Below are 21,412 nucleotides of genomic sequence, written 5' to 3' on the forward strand. Positions count from 1 at the left end.
TAGTGGCCAAACGGCGGTACTACAGCTTCACTGGGGCAACAAATACATTTTCCTATTGACTTACATTGGATGAGATACGTCTGTAAATCAGCGGGTATTTTTTTTAACTGAATCAACTACCCAGTACTAACACTTGTATAGCCTTTATTTAAATCATTAGGGTCTTAATGTTGTAAAATGCGCTTAAAAGCTGACTCAGAGTTATTTTCTCTAGCCCTTCATTTGACTGAGCAGATAGCAGGAGATCGGAGGCAGGGCCTAAAGAAAACTCAACTGCGCATGCTCTATGGGCCCACATCCGGGTAATTTTGCTCTCGAGTCAGGTCATTTTTGGCTTCATGCGTCACCGAGTAACTATCATAGGAATGAACGGGGTCCCGCCTCCAATGCAGTATCCAGTTCAATTGACAGCAGAACGCTCCACACGAAGCACCCGCCTACTTTCCACCAATCCAGACACGCTGATTGGTTGGCAAGACCCTAGCTACCATTCTGATTGGTCAATTTGAGGTTCTGTGTTGCTGCTATTCATCTTCCCGGGCCCCTTACGGACGCCATTCCGCGTCGATTTTCGTATTGTTGACTGAAAATGCGCTGTGTCGTTGTTAGAAAAATTAATATTTAAGCTTCAATTAAAGACGATAGCAAACGGATACTGTGGATTGCAAACCGCAGTGCGCTGAGGAAGATGAATGGGTTTGTTTGGCTGCAACATAAACAGCAATGTGTGGGGAGGTTTTTCGGCATCCATGTTGAAAACAAGGTCGTGTGGGTAAAAAAAGAAGGGGAATGTGGGCAATGGAGTGAAGAAGAGAGATGTGCGGCTGAACTCTGACAGAACAAACTACACACAGCATCACATCTGAAATACAAACCAAGAGCAGAGAGTGCAAAACTGGATTTCAGCTCTTAAATACATTCTAAACCTAAATAGGTCGATGGATTAGAGTTTATAATGTGAGAGAACAACACAAGACAGACGAATTATATATATATAAAAATTATATATAATGCATGCATTACAACATTTGCATCAGCTCAACACAGAATACCCATTAAAAAATATCTAATTTACATGATTGCAAGTAAATTAAAGTAACTCTAAAACTCTTAAAACAATATCAAAACAAATCAAGAATCAAGAGCAAATTTGAAGTGCAATTTCAAAAATGTACACATAAATCAGGAGAACATGTTTTTGATTATTAGTGCATACATAGGCTTGATCAAATTAAATTTGACCATTTTATTTTATATATATTTTTATTTTATATATATACAATCAGATTAGAACCTTATCTTTGAACTATTTTATACATATTTATGAGTTGTTGAAGACTGATAACAGTCTGAATCTTCAAGGTAACTAAACAAAGGTTTGAAATTATTAGAATGGAGTAAACAATACAATATGCTCTGAATTTGAGTTTGTAATAGCCTAAAAGAAAGCTTCCAGAAAGTCTCAGATACCCATTATTTACATTTGTAATCAATTAGGAAATGAATTAAGAAATCAGATGCTATTCATTTGGATTTAATTGAGCAACGTTCACACTTTCCCCAAAAGCCTACAATATTTCTATTGCATTTTAGGGATTTTTTTTTTAACTATCAAATCAAAGTTTATTTATAAAGCACATTTAAAAGCGATTTTTGGTCGGGCCAAAGTGTACTATGTACTACAATCACATAAAAACACATTACTACAATCACAATAAAAGACAATAAATTACAACAGATATATAAAAAACATAGGGAAAAGTCAGGAACCGCTCTGACTAAAAGGCCAGGGAGAAGAAGTGTGTTTTAAGAGTATAAAAACCCCGGGTCTGGGCCGACCTCACATGGAGGGGCAGAGTGTCACTATGTTTATTTAACTGCGTATAGCTTTAATAAAGGACAATTAAAACAACTCATCTAAAAGTAGAAACATGTGAGTAATGAGTAGGAAATAACATTTCTACTTTCCCCCTTATCTAAGATAAAGTTATTGCTTCAATTTCTCAGGATGGGTAAGGGAAATCAGTCTGCTATAATAACATATTCTGCTTTGATTTGTTGATGCAAAGAGTTTCTTTTTCTCCCATCTTTGGGAAAGTATCATTTAAATTATATAATGTACATGAGCTACCACCAAGTGTTATGTAACACGGGAAGGTTCTCAATTCATCACGGAGTCACGATTTAATAAAGGGAGTTTTTGTTCCAGACTGAAGTCTATGAGACACTAAAACAGACCGGATGTAACTTCAAAATAAAAGCCTTCATTCCATGCTTTCTTTTGAACATTTAGCATAAAACAGAGCAAAGCAATGAAAGACACAGACAAAGTATTTAGTAACTAATATCCGGGAACATTGTAAATATGAATGTATAAACAATGACAAAAGGGTAATCATCAAAAATATGTATAAAAGCATCGCAATCAAGAATTAAAAAGCAGATAGTGGTCCTTTGTTCAAGCCTACTTCTCAAAACCTTTAGATAGATAATCATCAGCAGCGTTTTATTTCATGTCGATGACATGTCAATAACTATCACCTTTGGCTGGCAGAGAACTCTGCTCCATAGCTTCTCTTGGACTTAAATCACACTGTACATTTTACATTTATACATTCAGTTTAATATTTAATATTCCATCCCTCACATACTTATGTATATATAATAACTTGCTTTATATTTAGTTTTTGTTATTGTTCATTTGTAAACTCAACATGTATATTTTCTACTTTCTTGTTTATTTCTAGTCTTTTTCATTGTTATTGTATGCCATGTCTTTTATGCTGCTGTAACACAAATATTTCCCATATTGGGATCAATAAAGTACCATCTTATTTTATCTCTTATCTTACGGATTTTAATTTTATTTTGAATGCGTAGACCGGAAGTCGCATTATTACCTGTCTGACTTGACTACCTGCACTGCTCGTGATGGGGGTGTTTCCTCTCCATTAACTCATCATCGGGGATTCCTGTTTATAGATTCAGATCACACATACACACACACACACACAGTCTGACCCCCCCCCCCCCCACACACACACACACACACACAAACACAGCGGCTCGGCCTGCCTCTGGTGCCCGGGTCATGTTCACCGGGATGCGGGTGGAGAGCAGGGGGGTCTCCGGGGGTCTGGATGCTGCGGCGGTGAGGCAGCAGAGGAGGCTGAAGCAGGCGATCCAGTTCCTGCACCGAGACTCTGCTGACTTGCTGCCGCTGGACGGGCTGAAGAAGCTGGGGACATCCACACAGGGGGTGAGCCTCTTATCTATTACGTTTTATTCTAATGGTCATACTTCATAGCTCATTTCCTTATCACCCTTTGGTGTAAACATGGGCACTGTGATGATGAATCACTATCGGAATCACTAGGTATTTCCCAGGGGGGGGGGGGGGGGGGGATTCGGTTTCGTGACAGTTACTCCATTTAAAAATAAAATTAAAAAAAATGAATTGAAAGGTAAAATAAAACACAATGAAATCAAAGGTAAAATGCAAAAATAGAAATATTAAAACAATGAAACGTTTAAAAATGAGTGAATTAAAAAATTATATAATTAAATGAAAAATCAAATAAATGTTAAATTAAAGTATAATGATGGAATAGAATACAACTATTGTTGTTTTTATATATTACTTGGCTGCAGATTTTGTTATATTATATTACCATACATGTCATCTTATATCACGATACTACATTCACATTTTACTAAACTTATGCTGATGATCATTGCTTAATCATATAAAATGTAATTTATCTAATATACACCCTGTTTACATATCAGATTATCTTTGTATATGATGTTATGATGATGAGAGAAGTAAGTCATATTTTACATGTCACTTGTTAGACGCTTTTATCCAAAGCGACTTATATACTCAATACTGTGGGCAATCCCCACAGGAGCAGTTTGGGGTGAAGTGTCTCCGGGACACAACGACATGCTGACTGCAGTGGGGTTTGAACCTGTGCTCCCCTGATCCCAACACCAGCGCACTAATCCACTGAGCCACATGCCTCCCTCCCATCGTTGTCTTCTTTTACCAGGTGGTTGAAGTTGTCCACCTCAAATTTAGACTTTATAATATTTTTAACATGTTTTCTTTGTTTGTAGCAGCCACATCATATTCTCCAGAAGCGCCTGCTGGAGTCCAAGTTATCCCGGGGCAGGATGAACAACGAAGGCATCAGTCTGAGCTGCACTCACATCAACTCACACGAGGATGAAGAGGAAGAGGAGGACGATTTCATCTATGTGCCCTGCAAGGTGACTAAATATGTATTAGAGATATGTAGATTACTTCAAGAGTTAATTCCATTGCAATTGCTTGATAAGAATTAGAATTAGCAACGTGAAATATAAGTTTAGGGACAATCCCATGGGAAAAAAGGAGATAGATATCGGTTTACTTTACAATAACACTCATGGCAGCGTTAAAACAAATCACAAGCAATTGAATGACCATTTATTAGCACCCAAAAAGAAGAGATAAATAATGAAAAGAATGACATACAAGGTGAGAAGCAGAGAATAGGAATTGAAAAGAAACTTTAACCCTTCGATGCCCTTAGAGTGACTGGACCCTACACTCTTCCATAAGTGGGTCAAAAAGGACCCGTATTAGAATAATATGTGTTTTTATGCCATTTTTGTCATTCTGGTTAAGAAAAATCACTTGTATAATATTATGTATTATATTTTGGTTCACACTAGAAATATTTAATATTTAATTTTTCACTATTTATAATTTTATAATTTATTTTTACATTTTGAAAAAAAAAGAAATTCCATAGGAAATGCATGCGGGTCATTTTTACCCACTTATGGAAGCTTGGGGTCGTAATACAAAAACTACAATTTCTTAAAAATGTAATTTAAAATGTGAATGGCACGATATCCAAAACATGTTTTTTGAGGAATAGCTGGAATATGAAATGATAAAAAAATGTAATACGATACGATACGATATTACTTTATTGTCAGATCAAGTCTGAAATTTGACTTGCGTCACAGCAGCTCCATGTCCAACATCAACAGACAAATATGCATACACAAATACATGAAACACAAACATTTAACATAACAGCACAATCAGTGAGAGAAAAACATGCTCAAAGAGCCTTCAGCGTAATTACAAAGATACTCCAAGAAAACCACCTCACCGGGTCAAAAAAGACCCACTTATGCATCTAAGGGTTAAAAGACCCTCTCCCAAACCCACGTGCACTACTTTATTTATTTAGTAAAAAAGTTAGAGAAAGTTTGGATGTGGCAGGGTAAATGAATCAAGAGAAAAAACTGATAAGTTGTTAGATAGATACCTGCAATGAAGTGTTGAACTGCTATAAATCTTTTGCACAATTAATGTCTGTGCTTTTCTGTTGCTGAATATTTAATTGTCCATTTTTTATTGTTCAAAGTGTTTAGGACAGGAGGTGAAAGTGCTGATCGACACCGGCTGCAAACTGAACCTGATGTCCTCACGAACCGTGGAGAGATTATGGTGAGATCTTCATTATGTGCATACATGACAAACATTAGACCCTTCAGTATTCAGTCAGTAATCTTTTCTTCCTCTCAAAGTCTGAAAGATCTGCTTGAAGAGAACAAAATGGAGGTGGACGTGTTTCCGTTTCAGAGGAAGCTCTGTGTCGACGGACACATCCGAGAACTCAGCCTGACCCTCGGAAAGCTCAGAGTCATGTGCCCGTTTTTCATCCTAGGTAAGGCATGGGAATAAGACTCTAAAGTATGTTTTGTATCTGTAACTAGTGCTTTAAATGCATTTTTCACAATGTATTTTGCAGAGAGTAACAGACCACTGATGTCCCTGGGAAACAAGACGTTCAAATCACTGAAGGTAAATCATTTAAGATCATCAGCAACACAGGGATGTTAAGATACTAAGAGTTTAAACACATGACTTTTTTGCTACTAAATTACATTTACATTTATTTTTATTTGATAGGCAAAATGCAATTTAACCTTTTGTCCCTTGATGCTGAAGAACAGTTCTCTATACTTGAGAAAATAAACTACATAGATCCCAGACTATTTTGCTCCTTATTAAATATACATATCTTATTTGATTATGTAATACTTTTTAAAAGCAGCTGCACATTACACACACAGCTTGTAGTTGTCTTTGTGTATACATATCTGCTTCCTGTCTTTAATTTTGCACCAAAACAAATAGCTTTTTGATGAGTGATTTGTTGTTATATTGTTGTATTTCCTCAGTGTGTAATTGACACTGAAAAGCAGATGTTGGTGTTTGGGACGGTGGTGAGGGAGCAACTTCATTTTGCCAAACAGCCGTTCAATGAAAGGTAAGATTGTATTACCTTTAACAGAGTGTTGGCTAAGGATACATATATCCTCTTTTATAGATTGTGAATTATATTTCATATACACAGCAGAATTGTTGAAAAGAAACAAAACTTGCAACTTATGTTATTTTAAATAAAGTACCTGAAATGTTTGTTAAAAAGATACCACATTTTTTATACAATGTGTGACATGCATTTTGCTTCTTCTTCTCTCTCCTGATTTCAGAGACCTTTGACAATAACAACAACAACAACAACTAAACATACCTACCAAAAGCAATACAACAATGTACTGTTAAAACTAGATGCCTAATTAGGTAACTCTCATCAACTTCTCACCCTATTTATTCTCACTTTCTCTCTTTGCCTTTACAGTCAGATAATCCACCCTCACTTTACTTATTTTTACACGAAGGCAGCGGTTTATTATATAACTACATGGTTTTTAGCTGACGCTTTTATCCAAAGCGACGTACATACACTCAATACAATAGACTACATGCCTGCAGTAGCAATTTGGGGTAAAATCTCTTGCTCAAGCACACTTTGGCTGTGGGACTGCTGTCTGCAGATCAGCGCACTAACCCCTACTCAAGGTTCAAGCACTAAAACAGCATTATATTTATAGTAGCCTATGATCATGTGTAGCTGTTGTCTGCAGTAGACTGTATAGAAATACATTATAAACAGAACGTGTAGTGCTGTAGACTTTATTATTCTGATAGAATGTGATTTATAGCTCTTGTTACTTATAAATAAGTATTGTCACAAGAAATACAGAAGTGTTCTGCGTGTACAGCTGGAAATAAGAGGAGGATTTGTATTTCTTGTGAAGTGTAGCTGATAAACTTAACACAATCTATTGCAACTGTTTATTATATATTTTATAATGTTGTAATGTATTTTCTAGTCAAAAATCATGTATTTTAATGTTCACAAAAATACTGTAGCAATGAATATCAAATAAAATCCCAAATGATGTGAACGTTTTTGTGTTTCTGCATAATTTTCCAAGGGAAGTTTAGCACTTTTGGAACATTTTAGATAACTGCTTACTAATAATCTGTCAGTGTACAAGTTAAACCTTACATTAGGCGCTTTCACACCGGAGTACCTTTTCCAGTATAGTGCAGATATAGTTCCGAAAATGTGCGTTCACACCAAAAAAATCCGGAACTGAGTTCGTGAGAACCTTTTCAGTCCTTCGTGAGAGAAAAAGGCTCCTATTTCTGATTGGCTGGCGGATTGCAAACCACGCCCCGTAAAACTCCCAAAAAGTTTTGTGAAGCCGCAATTTTATTATCCTCGGCTCGCATTAGCATTATTAGCAGTAGCCCAGCGCACCAACGGAGAGAGACTAACTTATGGCAACACAAAAGAAAACGTGGGAGCGGTGGAGATGAGGAGGTGTCGGCAGTTGCGGCTCCAGAGTATTTTTGTTGGGTTTTCCATGGTAGGGCTAACCCATACAGTGGTGGGGCTCAAGTCAGTATTTGCAATGTAATTACATACACGCTCCCCTTGACAGTGAAACGCCACGCGTGAGGTTTAGATTATTTCCCTGTCTCAATCCAAATTGAACTGTATGAAATAAAAAGGCACATTTCTCTTGTAGTAAATAAAAAGGGCGACCTGGAGCCAATGGAGAGGCGAAGTCACGCCCATCTACTTCCGGACCATGGGACCCCGGAAGCGAAAAATGTACATTGAATTCAATGGAGAGAGAACACATATCTTTTGATCCCGTTTGAATTGTGCCACGAACTACACATATGATGTTTGTCAATCTTAAACAATCATTTCCATGTCAAAAAAGTCACATTTTGTCGTAAAACTGCTGAAATATAAGACTATGAAAAATACGCTACTACAAAGACTACAAATCCCAAATCCCATTCTGGGTCGCGTAAGTGATGTCACAGGCATGCTCGGTGATTTATAATAAGACTCGTAATTAAAGCGAAGAAGAAGAAGATCTCATAACTGATTTATTCCCTCCAATAAATTATAGATCGCTAAAAATAAATTCACTTTTACAAGATGCCTGTGTGCTTTGTACCAGGTTGTAGTCATAAAAGTGATCATACCACTTGCTCCTTCTATCGATTCCCGTCTGATGAAAGGACCAGGAGTCGCTGGATCAGACATATCAGGTAATATCATAGGTAATATACATGTTGTGCATGTTCATGTGCATAGTCAAGTTAGCTACCTAGCTAGTAGCGACGAGTAGCGAGCACGTTAGTTAGCATTACATTACTTAGCCTTGTCATTTTTAGTAGCCTTACCATGAAGTTATTATTTTATTACATGAAGTAAACCAAAATGTTAAACAGTAACCAAACATGATGGTAAGTATTTCGTGAAACATTTGAAGAGTAGCCTACTGCGCCCTCCATCGGGTGCTAAGGAAGCAGTTCAGGGAGAGTCGAAGGCAGGCAGGGAGCTTTGCATGACATTCTTCTGGACGTGTTTCATTGTGATGACAATCTGTTTGTTGGAAAGACAGTCGTTGTGTGCTTATTGAGAGAAAATTGTTAGAAGAGATAATTATTCAAAGTGTTGTTACTTTAAAGTGTTGTTACTGACCTTTTTCTCTTTTATTTTCTTTACCTCACCTGTAACTGCTGAGACGTTGAGGAACATGCACACTGTCCTGCTCTGGCAACCTGATTTCCACTGTACGTAATAGTATTTGGTTATGGTATATTATTTATATACATCAAAGGCACAATGCACCCCCCAGAGACACACATGTATTGAGTGTGATATTTTGCATAGGTCATGTGAAATCATCTTTACATACTAGAAAACTGTAGGAGCGGCAACTTGTTTTGAAATTGAATTTTTAATATCCGATAATAAAGTTGATCTGTTTTCTTTATTCTTCTCTCTTCCCAGCTCCATCCATCACCATTCTCTGTTCCTGCAGGTCCTGCTTGCTAATCAATGCTCATGTTTTTTTACACAATTACAAATAAAGTCATTGTATTGTATGACATGAAGTTGTGCTTCATTCGGAGTCAATAATAAATTCATTCTGCCTTCAACTGCGCAATGATTGTGGACTGCACCGACATCCATGTAGCTGCCCCCCAGTAAGATGAACCAAGCAAAGAGGGTCACCATCATGCCCAAGGACATCCAGCTGGCCCGCCGCATCCGCGGAGAGAGGGCTTAGACTGACCTGAGACCAGCACACCCAAACACAACGGCTCTTTTAAGAGCCACCTACATTTTCAAAGAGTTGCAATCCTACGTTATTATAATGATTAAACTGGTTCATGTATCACTTAGTTTACTGAACCGTGATGAATGAAAGAAATGAGTGAGGTAGTGGTTTACTGAAGTTACAAAGACATTAATATATGAGTAACAGGTCAGTGTAAACACAAGCTTCTGTCAATTATGGATCATTCAAACTATTTATATAAAAATATGTAATAAAGTTCTAAAACAAGTATTCGGTATATTCTTTGATAGCTTTTGGAGAAGGTTGTTTTTAAGTTTACTAAAAATCTATCGTTTCAACTGTTTCACTTTATAAAAAGGGAACAGGTGAGTAGAGCATCATTGAGTTTATTATTCTGTCAGTAAATTATCCAAATGAATGTTTTTCATTATTTTAGTCAACCCTAAACAAATTGATTGTACCTTTTAATAATGACCTTACATGGTCGGCAAAGTTAAATTAACTTCAGAAAATCAAATCTGTTCTGAGAAAAAACTAATAAATGTTTAAAGATAGGAACTTGCCATCCCACTGAAAAACAGTCCGTAGAGATTTAAAGGCGTAGTTGTAGTTCAGTCCAACGTTTCATTTGGATTCATTTGACAACAGTCAACTATTTTCATAAAGAATATATATATTTTTCAAAGTCAACTTTATTGTCAATCTTACTCAGTTTGTGTTTATAGACAGAGAGATCAAAAAGACGTTTAAATAAAATTATACAATTTACAGATATGTATACAAATATATATATCCTATATACACCATCATGTATAATGATGGTGTATGATGTAGAAGGAAGTGTGGTAGATAACAAGTAAATATAGAGTTACATACAGATCCATGTTACAGCAAAAGATGGAAAAACTCAGAAGCACGCAGTATAATAATAATAATTACATGCAACAATTAAATAACTGCTCAGCATCTCCACCACAATCCCAATCTGCTGTGTCCTGTTTTCCTCCCCCCTGCATAACACCCCATCACACATACGAAACACAACGCAGAGTCCGAGGGTGTTAAGAGTATGTTTATTTAAATGTCCTCCTCTCTACTGGCCAACACATATGCTGGGTGTAGAATTGTTCCAGGAGGAGGAGATTTCCATGCCATGCAGGGTCTTTGGGGATGGGGATGATGATCGCCTCCTTCGTGGTCCACACAACAAAGTAGCAGAGACTCCGGTCTGTGATATGCAGCTGCCCTTGGACCTGATGCCAGTATGGGTGATTCTCCTTGAGAATATATGACCCACCCTCCTCACGGAGACAGAAGGATGGTAACTGGACTGCCTCCGCGATGGTCATGTTCCTCTGGCTGTGTGGACACTTCACCTCCAGCAGGGCAGATGGCTGCACAAGTCCATCGGGTGATGCTCCCAAAACACCCGACTCACTCACAAAGAGACCAGACTCGATTTGAACACTGTCACTTGATAGGCCTCCACAAAAGCCTCCACAAAAGCCTTCACCCCTTCGGCTTCGTTTACAACCCCCCAGTTGACAGTTGGCGATGTCTCTGGCCAGTGGGTTGTATGTCTCCTCTCGCTGTTGGTAAAGTTGAGACACCGGCTGGACTACTTTGGAAGTGCCAGGCTTCCTCCACTGGCACTCAACATCTGTGGAGCTGATCTGCCACATGGAAAATATTGCCAATGCTGCAGCGTGGCTGCATTTGTACATCTCCTGTGCACAATCACAGACAGCGCTCTGCATCGCGCCATCGTCTCCCATGCAGATCTGTACAAATAAAGTAAGTACCATTTGTTAGCATGCTATAATAGATTGAATGAGCAATAATACAAGGATGGTCCGGATCTGGGAGGGTTTATTTTTCCATAGTTTTGTCCTCTTGTCTGATTGTTATCGTTTGTTCTTTCTGTATTTTTTGTAATTTGTGTTGTATTGGTTGTGATTGTACATTGTATTTTTCTAAATGTGTATGAATACATTTTTGAAAAACATTTGATCAACAATAAAAAAGGATTTGGTCAGGATCTAGACTCAGTGTGTAGTTTATTAATTAATCAATGCTCTCTACATTAGGAAAACACATACCAGTGTACCAGAGGGAGTCACACACAGCTGTGCCTAGATAACCAAAATCCTTGAATCTACACACAGCAAATAAACTCAAATGACACAACGAGAAAAAGGAGATCACACATACAGTATAGTCGATATAAAACTGGCCGCTTCAATCTGAAGAGCAACTAAAACAAAACACGGGCGTGTACCTTGTTCTTGTGAACACTAATGTTATCCACAGCATACACAGAGACCACGAAGTTCTTAAGGAGAAAACTAGTTGCTAAAACAAAACACGTTAGTGTACCTTGTTAGCTAATGTTAGCTAGCTGACATTAACGTTAAACATTGCACTCATATTACTCACCGAAACCTTGTAAAGCCGGTCCCGCATGCTGGCTCTTGCAGAACCGACTAACTCCCCTTTCATATAGGTACAGCTCTCAACGTGCCCAGACTTGTAGTGATTTTCACCTCGTAAAATAATTTTATTCTCATTCTGAAAGAATGTGGTGAAATGTGCTAACGTGACGGCCATCTTTATGTTGGTGACGCGTATTGTGCGAGACCAGAGACCTGTAGTTCACTGAGCGGTTTCACACAAAAAAATGTGTAACTTCACAGTTTTACAACACATTTTTATTTTTTTGACTTGCAAAATGTTCTATTAAATTGACAAACATCATATGTGTCATTCGTGGCACAATTCAAACGGGATCAAAAGATAACCTTTCTCTCTCCATTGACTTCAATGTATAATTTTCCGCTTCCGGGGTCCCATGGAGGCTTTCGGAAGGGGAGGGACTTCGCCTCTCCATACTGCAATTTCCCCACAGGTGAAAGAGTTGACTTGCTAAAAACCCAACCCCTGCAGGGGGGTCTGGGGGGATTCTAACCCAGGACATTTTTTGAAATACTAACATAAAATACACATTCTGGTACTCTCTTGAGAAGAAAATAAATACATCTATTACTACACGACATATTTAAAAAATGAATGCCATTTTAGTTTTTCGTTACTTTGTTTTGAAAGCTGAATCTGCTGCTCCTCACAGAGAGAAGAGGCTGTGTGAATTACTTTACATTGTGGATAGCCCCCATTGTTCTGTGTGTCAAAATGAAAGACAGCCCACACACCTATCAATCATCAAACCGTGGGGTCTTATTTAATTACGTGTTGATTTCTATCAACACGTAATATTGTATCGACGTATAGAGATGTACTACAGCAAAAGTATCCTCCGTCGGGACTTCCTGCAACAACACCACGCCGTTATCTTGATTCTGATTGGCCAGGAGACATTATCAAAGATGTTCTATTGCGAAGACGATCACTACGTGACAAACGTTTTCAAAACCGTTTCTAGTCTTCGGTATTCTTGTTTTTGGCGTGAGAATAGTTTGGGCAGCGTGAGAGCGTGAACCTTTATATATACAGTCAGTGGTGTGAACGCGATCTGAGTTCTGATTAACTAAATTCTGATTAACTAAGTACGACAAAGTAGTTGGTGTGAAAGCGCCTAATGTAGCTGTATATAAAGATAAGAAATTGGTTACTTTATTTGTATACACTGATGTGGAAATAAAATATGAAAAGAGCTGTACATGATGTTTAAAAGTAGAATATGGAAACACAAACTACATAATAAAATAATAAATAGCAATACAAATATGGCTTCTCCATGTGCAGCAAATACAACATTTTGTAGAATTAATTCAATATAAAATGTAAACTCTTAATGCAGTGTAAAAGCAACACACACACACACACACACACACACACACACACACACACACACACACACACACACACACACACACACACACACACACACACACACACACACACACCACACACACACACACACACACACACACACACACACACACACACACACACACAACACACACACACACACACACACACACACACACACACACACACACACAACACACACACACACACACACACACACACACACACACACACACACACACACACACACACACACACACACACACACACACCACACACACACACACACACACACACACACACACACACACACACACACACACACACAGTCAGTTTTAGTATTGGAGGTTAAAGGAGAGGGGTCAGAGGTTAAAGGTGAGGTCGACGCTCTCTCCGGCTCGGACACTGATCATCCGAGTCTGCTGCTGTGACTCCGGCATGGAGGCAGTGACAGCGTACGTCCCCGGGGAAACGTCGATGAAGAAATCTTCACCGACTGCAGAGCCACGACCCTGAACAAAACAAGACTTTGAATTTTAAAAGAGGCCCTGCAATCTCTTTTTGGATATTTCCCTTTCCTGTAGTGTATTATATAGGTTTTTGAGTATGTAAATTAACACACATGAAAGCATGGAGACATGTCACAGTAGAGGCAAAAAATACAAATATGAACCTGTAAATTAGTGAGGGAAGTTCAAACTGCTAACACTGACCTGGTTAAGAACATTGAACATTAACAAACTAAGGATCCCAACATTTCTCTCTCCAAACCAAGTCTAAAATACCGACAAGTCAGCTATGGGCATTAGCCATAACTGCTACATTGACACGGTTTTATTCCTTTGAGTCTCTTTTGACAGATAAATGCTTTATATACTAAGAGAAACAGCATCACATTCTTGTTACCTGGTTCTGTGGTGCCCTCTCGTGTTTTCTAGCCGACCGTGCAGGTGTTTTAATCCCAGCAGCTGGCTGTGAGTGAAACCTGCACACATGGCTCCTCTCAGTGTCAGAGGGCTCAGTGCAGGAGCCAGACTCATAAAACCTCTGCAGCACAGAAAATATTCACATTTCACTCCCTGTGCTTGTGGCTGAAAGCATATCAATTGCAGCCTAAATAATCCCTGACCTTGCACTGATGTGTTGTCTGGGCCATGAAGTCTGCGATGGTTGCAAAGACATCATCAAGCTCTGAGCGTGGTCTCTGGAAAAGAGCATGAGAATTAAGGCACAACACGTGAAGTTAAGATCATACATGTAATTGATAGTGGGGTTAGTATAAAACAGGCACCTTGATAGGGATCTGTGTGTCTTCCTCTGTGGTGGTGGGGGTCTGGGAAGCTTCCACGCTGCTCCAGTCGACGCTTCTCCTGGAGGCTCGCTGCAGAACCTCCAGACCCAGACTGGCAGAGCGCCGCAAAGACGACTCCAGCCAGGCGTGGCTTTCCATGAACGGATAGTTAACCTATAAGGTGCCCCTCACCTGAGAGGAGGAACAAGCACAGAGACCTCTTTCCTTAAGTACACACATTAAGAAGAGGGTTTTTATTACAGATATTCTTGTCTTTTGTACTAATTTAATATAGAACTGTAGGGATTACTTACTGGGTTGACAAATACAAATCTGTGACAGTTTTATAATCCACCATTTCTTAATCAAACATGACAAAACGTATTTACCTCTTTTAATTAGTATGCTTTGATATCAAGCTGAATACTTCCCTCAGGCTCTTACACATGAGATGAACATTTTCCCTATGGACATTTTACAGACAATCATCATTATTTTTTAAACAAAACAGTGACTGGCAGATTAAATGATAACAAAAATGGTTGCTACCCAAATTTGATAAAGACAGTTTTAAGCAACTCTATACTATATGGGGGGTTTGTTTTGGACGGGCAAAGAAAGATATGAAGGTACATCCCCTTTTTTTTTTTTTACAACTGTGGTTCAAAATAACAAAAGTATAACCGTCACACACCAATTCCACATGTTATTATACATTGCAAGTAAACGCATCTGGGTCACAGCGCATGCATGAAGATTACCTCAAAGTCCCGCCCCCCACTCAGAATGTTTGTTTCTTTTTCTCACCAGTTACTTACTTTCTCTTTTAAACAGTCAACAGTCGCTTCACTGAATCAACTGAATCAACTGAATCAACTGAAACAACGAAACTTCACAGAATTCCACGTCTCATTCCATGATTCCATTCCATACGTGACAACAACGTGAGGGTTATAGGCGCTGCGTCAACAAGTGGCGGGTTAGGAAGGATTATTAACGTGTTTACCTTACGCACTCAGAGCTGGGCGGTCAGCAACAAGTCCATAACATATAAAGAGTTAACTGTGTTTTTTTAGATTCAGTGTTATGCTCGTATTCCTCGCGTTATGCTGATGTAGCTTGAGAAATTCAGCTCGCCTCGCACACAGCCGTGATGTTTTCAAGTGACAGGACAGGAAATCCTGCATGTTAAGCCCCGCCCCCACCGTACGTAATGTTACGTGGAGATGTTTCACCTTTTACTGATTTGAATAAGTAGTAACAGTCTATGGTGGTAACACATACTTGTATTTTACTTGAGTACTTTTAATTGATGCCACTTTATAGGCAATGTCTACGTTTCAGAGAAGTCAGTATCCAGATACAGTGTTGGAAGACCCCACTGCCTCAGTGGGATTTGAACCAATGGATAAAACATTCATACTTTTTAATTTTTGACGATATGAATGCATTTGCAAAACATTAGTTTACAAATTGCATAATGCTTAATCTGGAAGAGCATATATCTTTCCCATTATTTTGGGTTAAGATACGAGTTTGGCCACAGATTTGACTGGAGAAACAGTTTACCAGTCTCAGGATTCGTACCCACAACCCCACTGGTTGTTGAGTCAGCTCTGACCACTGACATATAAGACGGCTTCTATTTTTTTTATCAGTACTTTTTTTGTATTTGTGATAACAGTGCCAATATTTTATTAGCATTAGACTCTGAATGCATGGCTGTTACGTGTAATAGATTACTTCTTTACTGTAGTATTGCAATTTTAGGGTAATGATTTGAATACATCCATCACTGATTGCAATCACAAGTTTAACTGAGGTTAATTCGCATCTGAAAATAAAATACCATAAGTATTACTCTAAAGTTTAAGAGTATATTGATTTTGTTACGTTAGTTATTTCTTTGAGTCCTGTGATCATTTGCATTTTCAATCCTGCAAAACTTTAAAGACAACCAGGAAGTAGAAGCGCATTTCTAACTGTGCTGAATACATTGATAAAAAAAAACAGCTAACTGCAGTCATATTTACGGTGGATTCTTGCTCAAGTGGTGCCAGCAACAACGCACTTATCCCAATGTAATAATTATTGAAACGATCATCAAATAACCACTTAATTAGAACATGCCACAGATGCTGCCATTTTCAAAGAACAAAAGCTCAAAATCAGTCATTTAAATCAGACATAAAAACGTGAAGTTCTTTTTATACAGTTTATTTTTCCAAAAACACACTGACAGGAACATTATGCCATCAGCACACAGGCTCCTCCAGCTGCCTTGATCTTCTCCTCGGCCCGTCGGCTGAAGAACTTTGCCTTCACGATCACGGGCTGTTTGGGCAGCTTGCCCTTACCCAGGACTTTGTAGTAGCCCTGTAAGAAAAGAATATAGACATTAATACAACTAGATAATCCCATGAGCACAGAGGCCATTTTATCTGGCAAGATTATGAACCATTTCCTCATCAGAAAAACAGCACACAGGGCATTAGTCGGTTTAAAATTGTGCAAGTTTCTTTTGTGTTTTACTGTATTCGTCTGCCTGTATCGTTTTGTGGTCATTCATTGTAACATTGTTCATGCGGCCCTCTTGGCCAGGTCAATTTTGAAAAAGATCACAGAGACTTTTACCTGGTTAAATAAAGGATATATATTATGGTGACAAATGTCATATTTAGTTTGTAACTGCCCATGTGGGTGACTGGCCTACAAAGAGCCAGTCGGTGAATAGGACCAGTCTTCAATCTAAGAGAACTCTAGCACACCAAGACAATCACGAGTGTCAGGGTGAGACTCTGAGTCTCTACAACAACATTACCAACGATGCGCAGATCACCTTTACGAATGAGTAACAAATGGAATTGCAACAAAACAATGTTCTTAAACCATTCTCTCCTAGACTGAAACTTTTTTGAAAACGTACACCAGTCAGGGGAACATGAAGAGTCAAATGTGCCAATTTTATTGAATACTGCCATATCATCACTAGATACAAATTGGAATGTACTCGGCTTGAGTTTTCGCTTACAAATTGATTGTTGTGAAAATAAAATATATAAGGACTTCCCGACATTAACTGGACTACCATCGATCACAACATGCATGTAATGTCCTGCCGCAAAACATTAACAGTTGTGCTAATGAAAAAAACATCTTAAGTTTGACACATCTTCTAATGGTTGGTTTTTGTGGAGACAGCACTGGTTATCGTAGCCTAAATCACTACAGTCTGGGCTGCGATATACCAACAATGACAATAGTTTGGTCATAAAAGTATCAATGACAACGATTTGTGAATCTAAGACTTAGTTTCTTCAGCACATCTTTCCCTTGGTGTCAGGCGTCGCTGTTTTCATTTTGAACAAAGCAGATAACAGTGACCAAACTTCAACACCGGCAAAGCTTTCTTATTGACTATGTCTTTATCCATCAAGCGTGTCACAAATACACCAATGACACTACTTCAACTGAAATGTAGTCGTTACCAATGATTAGATCTAGCAACGGCACTGAAGTCTTCCTAGACACTGTGGCCAGTTGATTGAGAATTAGCTCCAATATGTAAGCCATCTGCCACCAAATGTGTTTTTCTACAGCTGTTGTAACAATTACATCCATTACAACTACACCTCAACTTGTCTTTCACCTATGCCAATACTTAAAGAACCCAAAGATTACACCACAAAGGCCAGGGTCAGCTAAAACATCTGCTCTGGCACTATGCTCATGAAGATGTGGGTCAGTACTTACAGCGCGCACAGCATCGATGATGGGAGCGGGTCCGTCGGGCTTCTTGCCGTAGTTGATCCTGGTCTGCTCGCTCACCAGAGTCCACAGCTTGTCCAAGTTGATGGTGGGGCAGTGGGTGGTGTTTCTCTTCAGATGGTAATGTCTCATACCGACCTTACCGAAGTACCCAGGATGGCTGAGGAGAAACAGAGGAGGCGAGAGAAAGGGTCAACTGCTGTGAAACCTAAATGGAAAGTGGACATAAGCTAAAAAACTTGGTTTTGTTTGGAAGCTTTTTAGAAGTTAACATGTTGGCAAGATCTGTTACTTAAGGGAAGTGCTTTTATTATCAATCTCTGTAGACTTGATTGTTAATAAAGCAAAGATACTAGGCATAATGTTGACACGGATGTAATTTAGTGAGTAACATTTGTAACTGCCCATGTGGGTGACTGGCCTACAAAGAGCCAGTCGGTGAATAGGACCAGTCTTCACTTTAAGAGAACTCTAGCACACCAAGACAATTATGTGTGTCAGGGTGAGACTCTGAGTCTCTACAACAATAATACCAACGATCAATCCAGAGCGCAGACGAGTACCAAATTGAATAGCAACAAAACAATGTTCTTAATCCATTCTCTCCTAGACAGAAACTCAGCAGTGCCCTCAATATTTGTAAACAAAATGTTTAGAGGGCAAATTCTTATTATATACTAGTCAGGGGAGAATGAAATAAATAATATGTGACAATTGTATTGAATATTGCCATAACATCACTAGATTAATATGACATTAGTGTGCACTCAGCTTAAATGTTCAGTATATTGCATACAAATGAGTTGTTGGGGTATATGATACGTGATTATACTGGACATATTTAAACTTCACACGAAAGTCACCCAAACATTTTTTTTTGTATAACTATGCTTAAAGTCTAACGTCCAGTTTCTAACCATAATGTTACTAATAAGAAAAGCTCTGGATGTAAGATCGGTCTTTCATAGTGTTTTTAGCACAACTCGTCTTGCAGAACTTACTATTTGTCGAAGTTGATCCTGTGGTGATGCATACCACCAGCATTACCACGACCTCCAGGATGCTTCCTATGTTTTCCTGTGGGGTTGGTATTAACACAGGTTGACCATGTGTCTCAAGCACAGTTATACATCTACGAAGACATCTTAAAAAACAAGTTGAAACTCACCGATACGACCATGTCCGTGGCTGACATGTCCACGGAGCTTCCGGGTCTTGGTCGCTTTGGTGGGCTGTAAATAAAGATTAAATATCGATTAGAATACATATAAAAGTTCAGTACAGATGTGGTCTTGGAGTTAGCTGCCATGCTACATTGACCAACAACAACCTACTTTACATCAACAGGCCATTCACTTAGAAACTATAGCATCTTATAATAGTTACACAAATATTCTTATACGGTTTTCTTTTTTACTCCAACGTGGCATTACAAGCTGTAACTCACAGTTTAAAGACTGCCTGCTTTCATGCTGTCTAGCATCTCAGCTATAACCAGCATATTGTAACCGCTTGGCACGTTAAGAAAACAAATTGATGCTAGCAACAACTCTCGAGCACTTTAACGTTTTTAACAGCGACCTAGATAGTCACATTTATAATCAATGTAGAGGTTTTGTTAACGCGGTCAACACATGTGAGTTCAGACAGTGTGTGCTAGCTGACGGCTACATCCGAGGCCCCAGCTCTCACACAGTAAATCGCTCACAAATCCCCATAATGTTAACAAATCACGGGACAAATCATACAGTAAATGTTCTTAAGAGATGTCTGTACAGTAACCCGCCATTAGATGATAATTTGCAGTACGAATGAACAAGGATGGGCATAGATTTAACTACATTTCAGAGCACAGAGATCCATGATAGCACCTACCATCTTGGAGGCTAGTTGAAAGAGGAACGCGATTTCTAAACCTCGCGCTTTTGTGCGAGATTTGGCTCCTTGCAACAGAGTGCTGAGAAACCCACAGCGACGCCACAGGGTTTGATGAAGTAACACAAAATAGACAAATAAAAATGTATCTTACATACTTTTTTTACGTATTTATTGTATGATATTCTTTATTTATTTCTCCTTCACTACATCTGATTCAAATATTCCCAATTATAATCATAGTATTTTTATGGTTCAAAGTAGCCTACACATGCAGTCAATCCAGTCTAACCTCAGCTGGATGGCACTTGTGTCTCTTTTATATTTACAGCAAAAAACCAGGTCAGCTGTGATTAAAAAACGAGTGGTGCGTGATGCATTTTGTGCATCATCAGGCATGATGTCTCTACGGACGTTAACACTGTCAGGGAATTATATTTCAACCTATGCTGTTTATTTCTTGACATGGAAGGGAACTCTGTTATTTGAGACTAATTTGTAAGGATCACAAGGCATAAGGCCACAAATGTTATTGTTTTGGGGTTACGTTTCCTGTATAACAACTTCCTGCATTTTATTTACGTGTTAATATTCACTATTTGTATCTGGATAGGTCCCAGTAACAAGTCATAAGATAATTGTAGTGAAGTTAGCTGTAGTCGCTTAACATAACAAGAATAGGAAAGTACACATACCTTCAAATTGAACTTAAAGGTCCCCTATGATACTGTTTTTCATCAATATATTACAGGTCTCAGATATATACAAAACATGTCTCTGAAGTGTTTGGCTCCAAACACCAAACAGATCATTGCAGCATTACCCATAATCCCCTCTGTTTCAGCCCTGTTTCCAAAGTGCTGATTCTCTGTCTGTTACTTTAGATGAAAACAAGGAGCCTCTCCCCACGCCCCTCTGAGAGAGATTTGGTTAAAAAGAATACAATGGTGCTCTAGGAGGAGATTGAGACCCCATTTACATGCAAACGCATACGAAACGAAAACGAACCGAATACGATATCAAAAAAGTCTTCCGTTCACACGAAACCGCTCGAAAGCGCTGGAAACGCTGTAGTACATATGCTGGGCCTGTAAGTGGCGCCACAAAATACACCATTATTGTACA

General features: G+C 38.7%; 3 protein-coding genes and 2 non-coding genes across 8 annotated transcripts; 1 reads left to right on the plus strand and 4 right to left on the minus strand.

The window, feature by feature from the left end:
* The first annotated feature begins 2,944 nt into the window (after window positions 1-2,944).
* LOC117554964 (nuclear receptor-interacting protein 3-like) lies at window positions 2,945-7,310 on the plus strand. 2 transcript variants are annotated; one of them, XM_034229588.1, is made up of 7 exons: window positions 2,945-3,259; window positions 4,123-4,272; window positions 5,427-5,509; window positions 5,590-5,729; window positions 5,814-5,866; window positions 6,247-6,335; window positions 6,562-7,310. In XM_034229588.1, the coding sequence occupies exons 1-7, from the start codon at window positions 3,092-3,094 to the stop codon at window positions 6,569-6,571; spliced, it is 693 nt and encodes a 230-aa protein (XP_034085479.1). In that variant the 5' UTR covers window positions 2,945-3,091; the 3' UTR covers window positions 6,572-7,310. The 2 variants fall into 2 exon arrangements, with proteins under 2 accessions (XP_034085479.1, XP_034085478.1); XM_034229587.1 differs by having other exon boundaries at window positions 2,948-3,259; window positions 4,120-4,272.
* A 6,300-nt stretch (window positions 7,311-13,610) lies between these two features.
* On the minus strand, window positions 13,611-15,814 carry akip1 (A kinase (PRKA) interacting protein 1). Of its 2 annotated transcripts, none has more exons than XM_034229597.1 (5): window positions 15,651-15,814; window positions 14,645-14,836; window positions 14,483-14,557; window positions 14,260-14,400; window positions 13,611-13,865 (listed from the first exon to the last, which is right to left on the minus strand). In XM_034229597.1, exons 2-5 carry the CDS (start codon window positions 14,801-14,803, stop codon window positions 13,716-13,718), a joined length of 525 nt encoding a protein of 174 aa, XP_034085488.1. In that variant the 5' UTR covers window positions 14,804-14,836; window positions 15,651-15,814; the 3' UTR covers window positions 13,611-13,715. The 2 variants fall into 2 exon arrangements, with proteins under 2 accessions (XP_034085488.1, XP_034085487.1); XM_034229596.1 differs by having other exon boundaries at window positions 15,463-15,814.
* A 1,031-nt stretch (window positions 15,815-16,845) lies between these two features.
* Window positions 16,846-20,401, minus strand: rpl27a (ribosomal protein L27a). Of its 2 annotated transcripts, none has more exons than XM_034229609.1 (5): window positions 20,288-20,401; window positions 19,581-19,644; window positions 19,414-19,489; window positions 18,398-18,572; window positions 16,846-17,020 (listed from the first exon to the last, which is right to left on the minus strand). In XM_034229609.1, the coding sequence occupies exons 1-5, from the start codon at window positions 20,288-20,290 to the stop codon at window positions 16,892-16,894; spliced, it is 447 nt and encodes a 148-aa protein (XP_034085500.1). In that variant the 5' UTR covers window positions 20,291-20,401; the 3' UTR covers window positions 16,846-16,891. The 2 variants fall into 2 exon arrangements, with proteins under 2 accessions (XP_034085500.1, XP_034085501.1); XM_034229610.1 differs by lacking the exon at window positions 20,288-20,401 and adding an exon at window positions 20,199-20,222.
* On the minus strand, window positions 17,325-17,454 carry LOC117554976. Its single transcript, XR_004570343.1, has one exon. It is a non-coding gene; the product is annotated as a small nucleolar RNA SNORA3/SNORA45 family (small nucleolar RNA).
* Window positions 18,805-18,934, minus strand: LOC117554977. The gene has a single exon (XR_004570344.1). It is a non-coding gene; the product is annotated as a small nucleolar RNA SNORA3/SNORA45 family (small nucleolar RNA).
* Window positions 20,402-21,412: the final 1,011 nt, after the last annotated feature.

This window comes from Gymnodraco acuticeps, unplaced genomic scaffold, assembly GCF_902827175.1.
Source record: "Gymnodraco acuticeps unplaced genomic scaffold, fGymAcu1.1, whole genome shotgun sequence".
NCBI lineage: Eukaryota > Metazoa > Chordata > Actinopteri > Perciformes > Bathydraconidae > Gymnodraco > Gymnodraco acuticeps.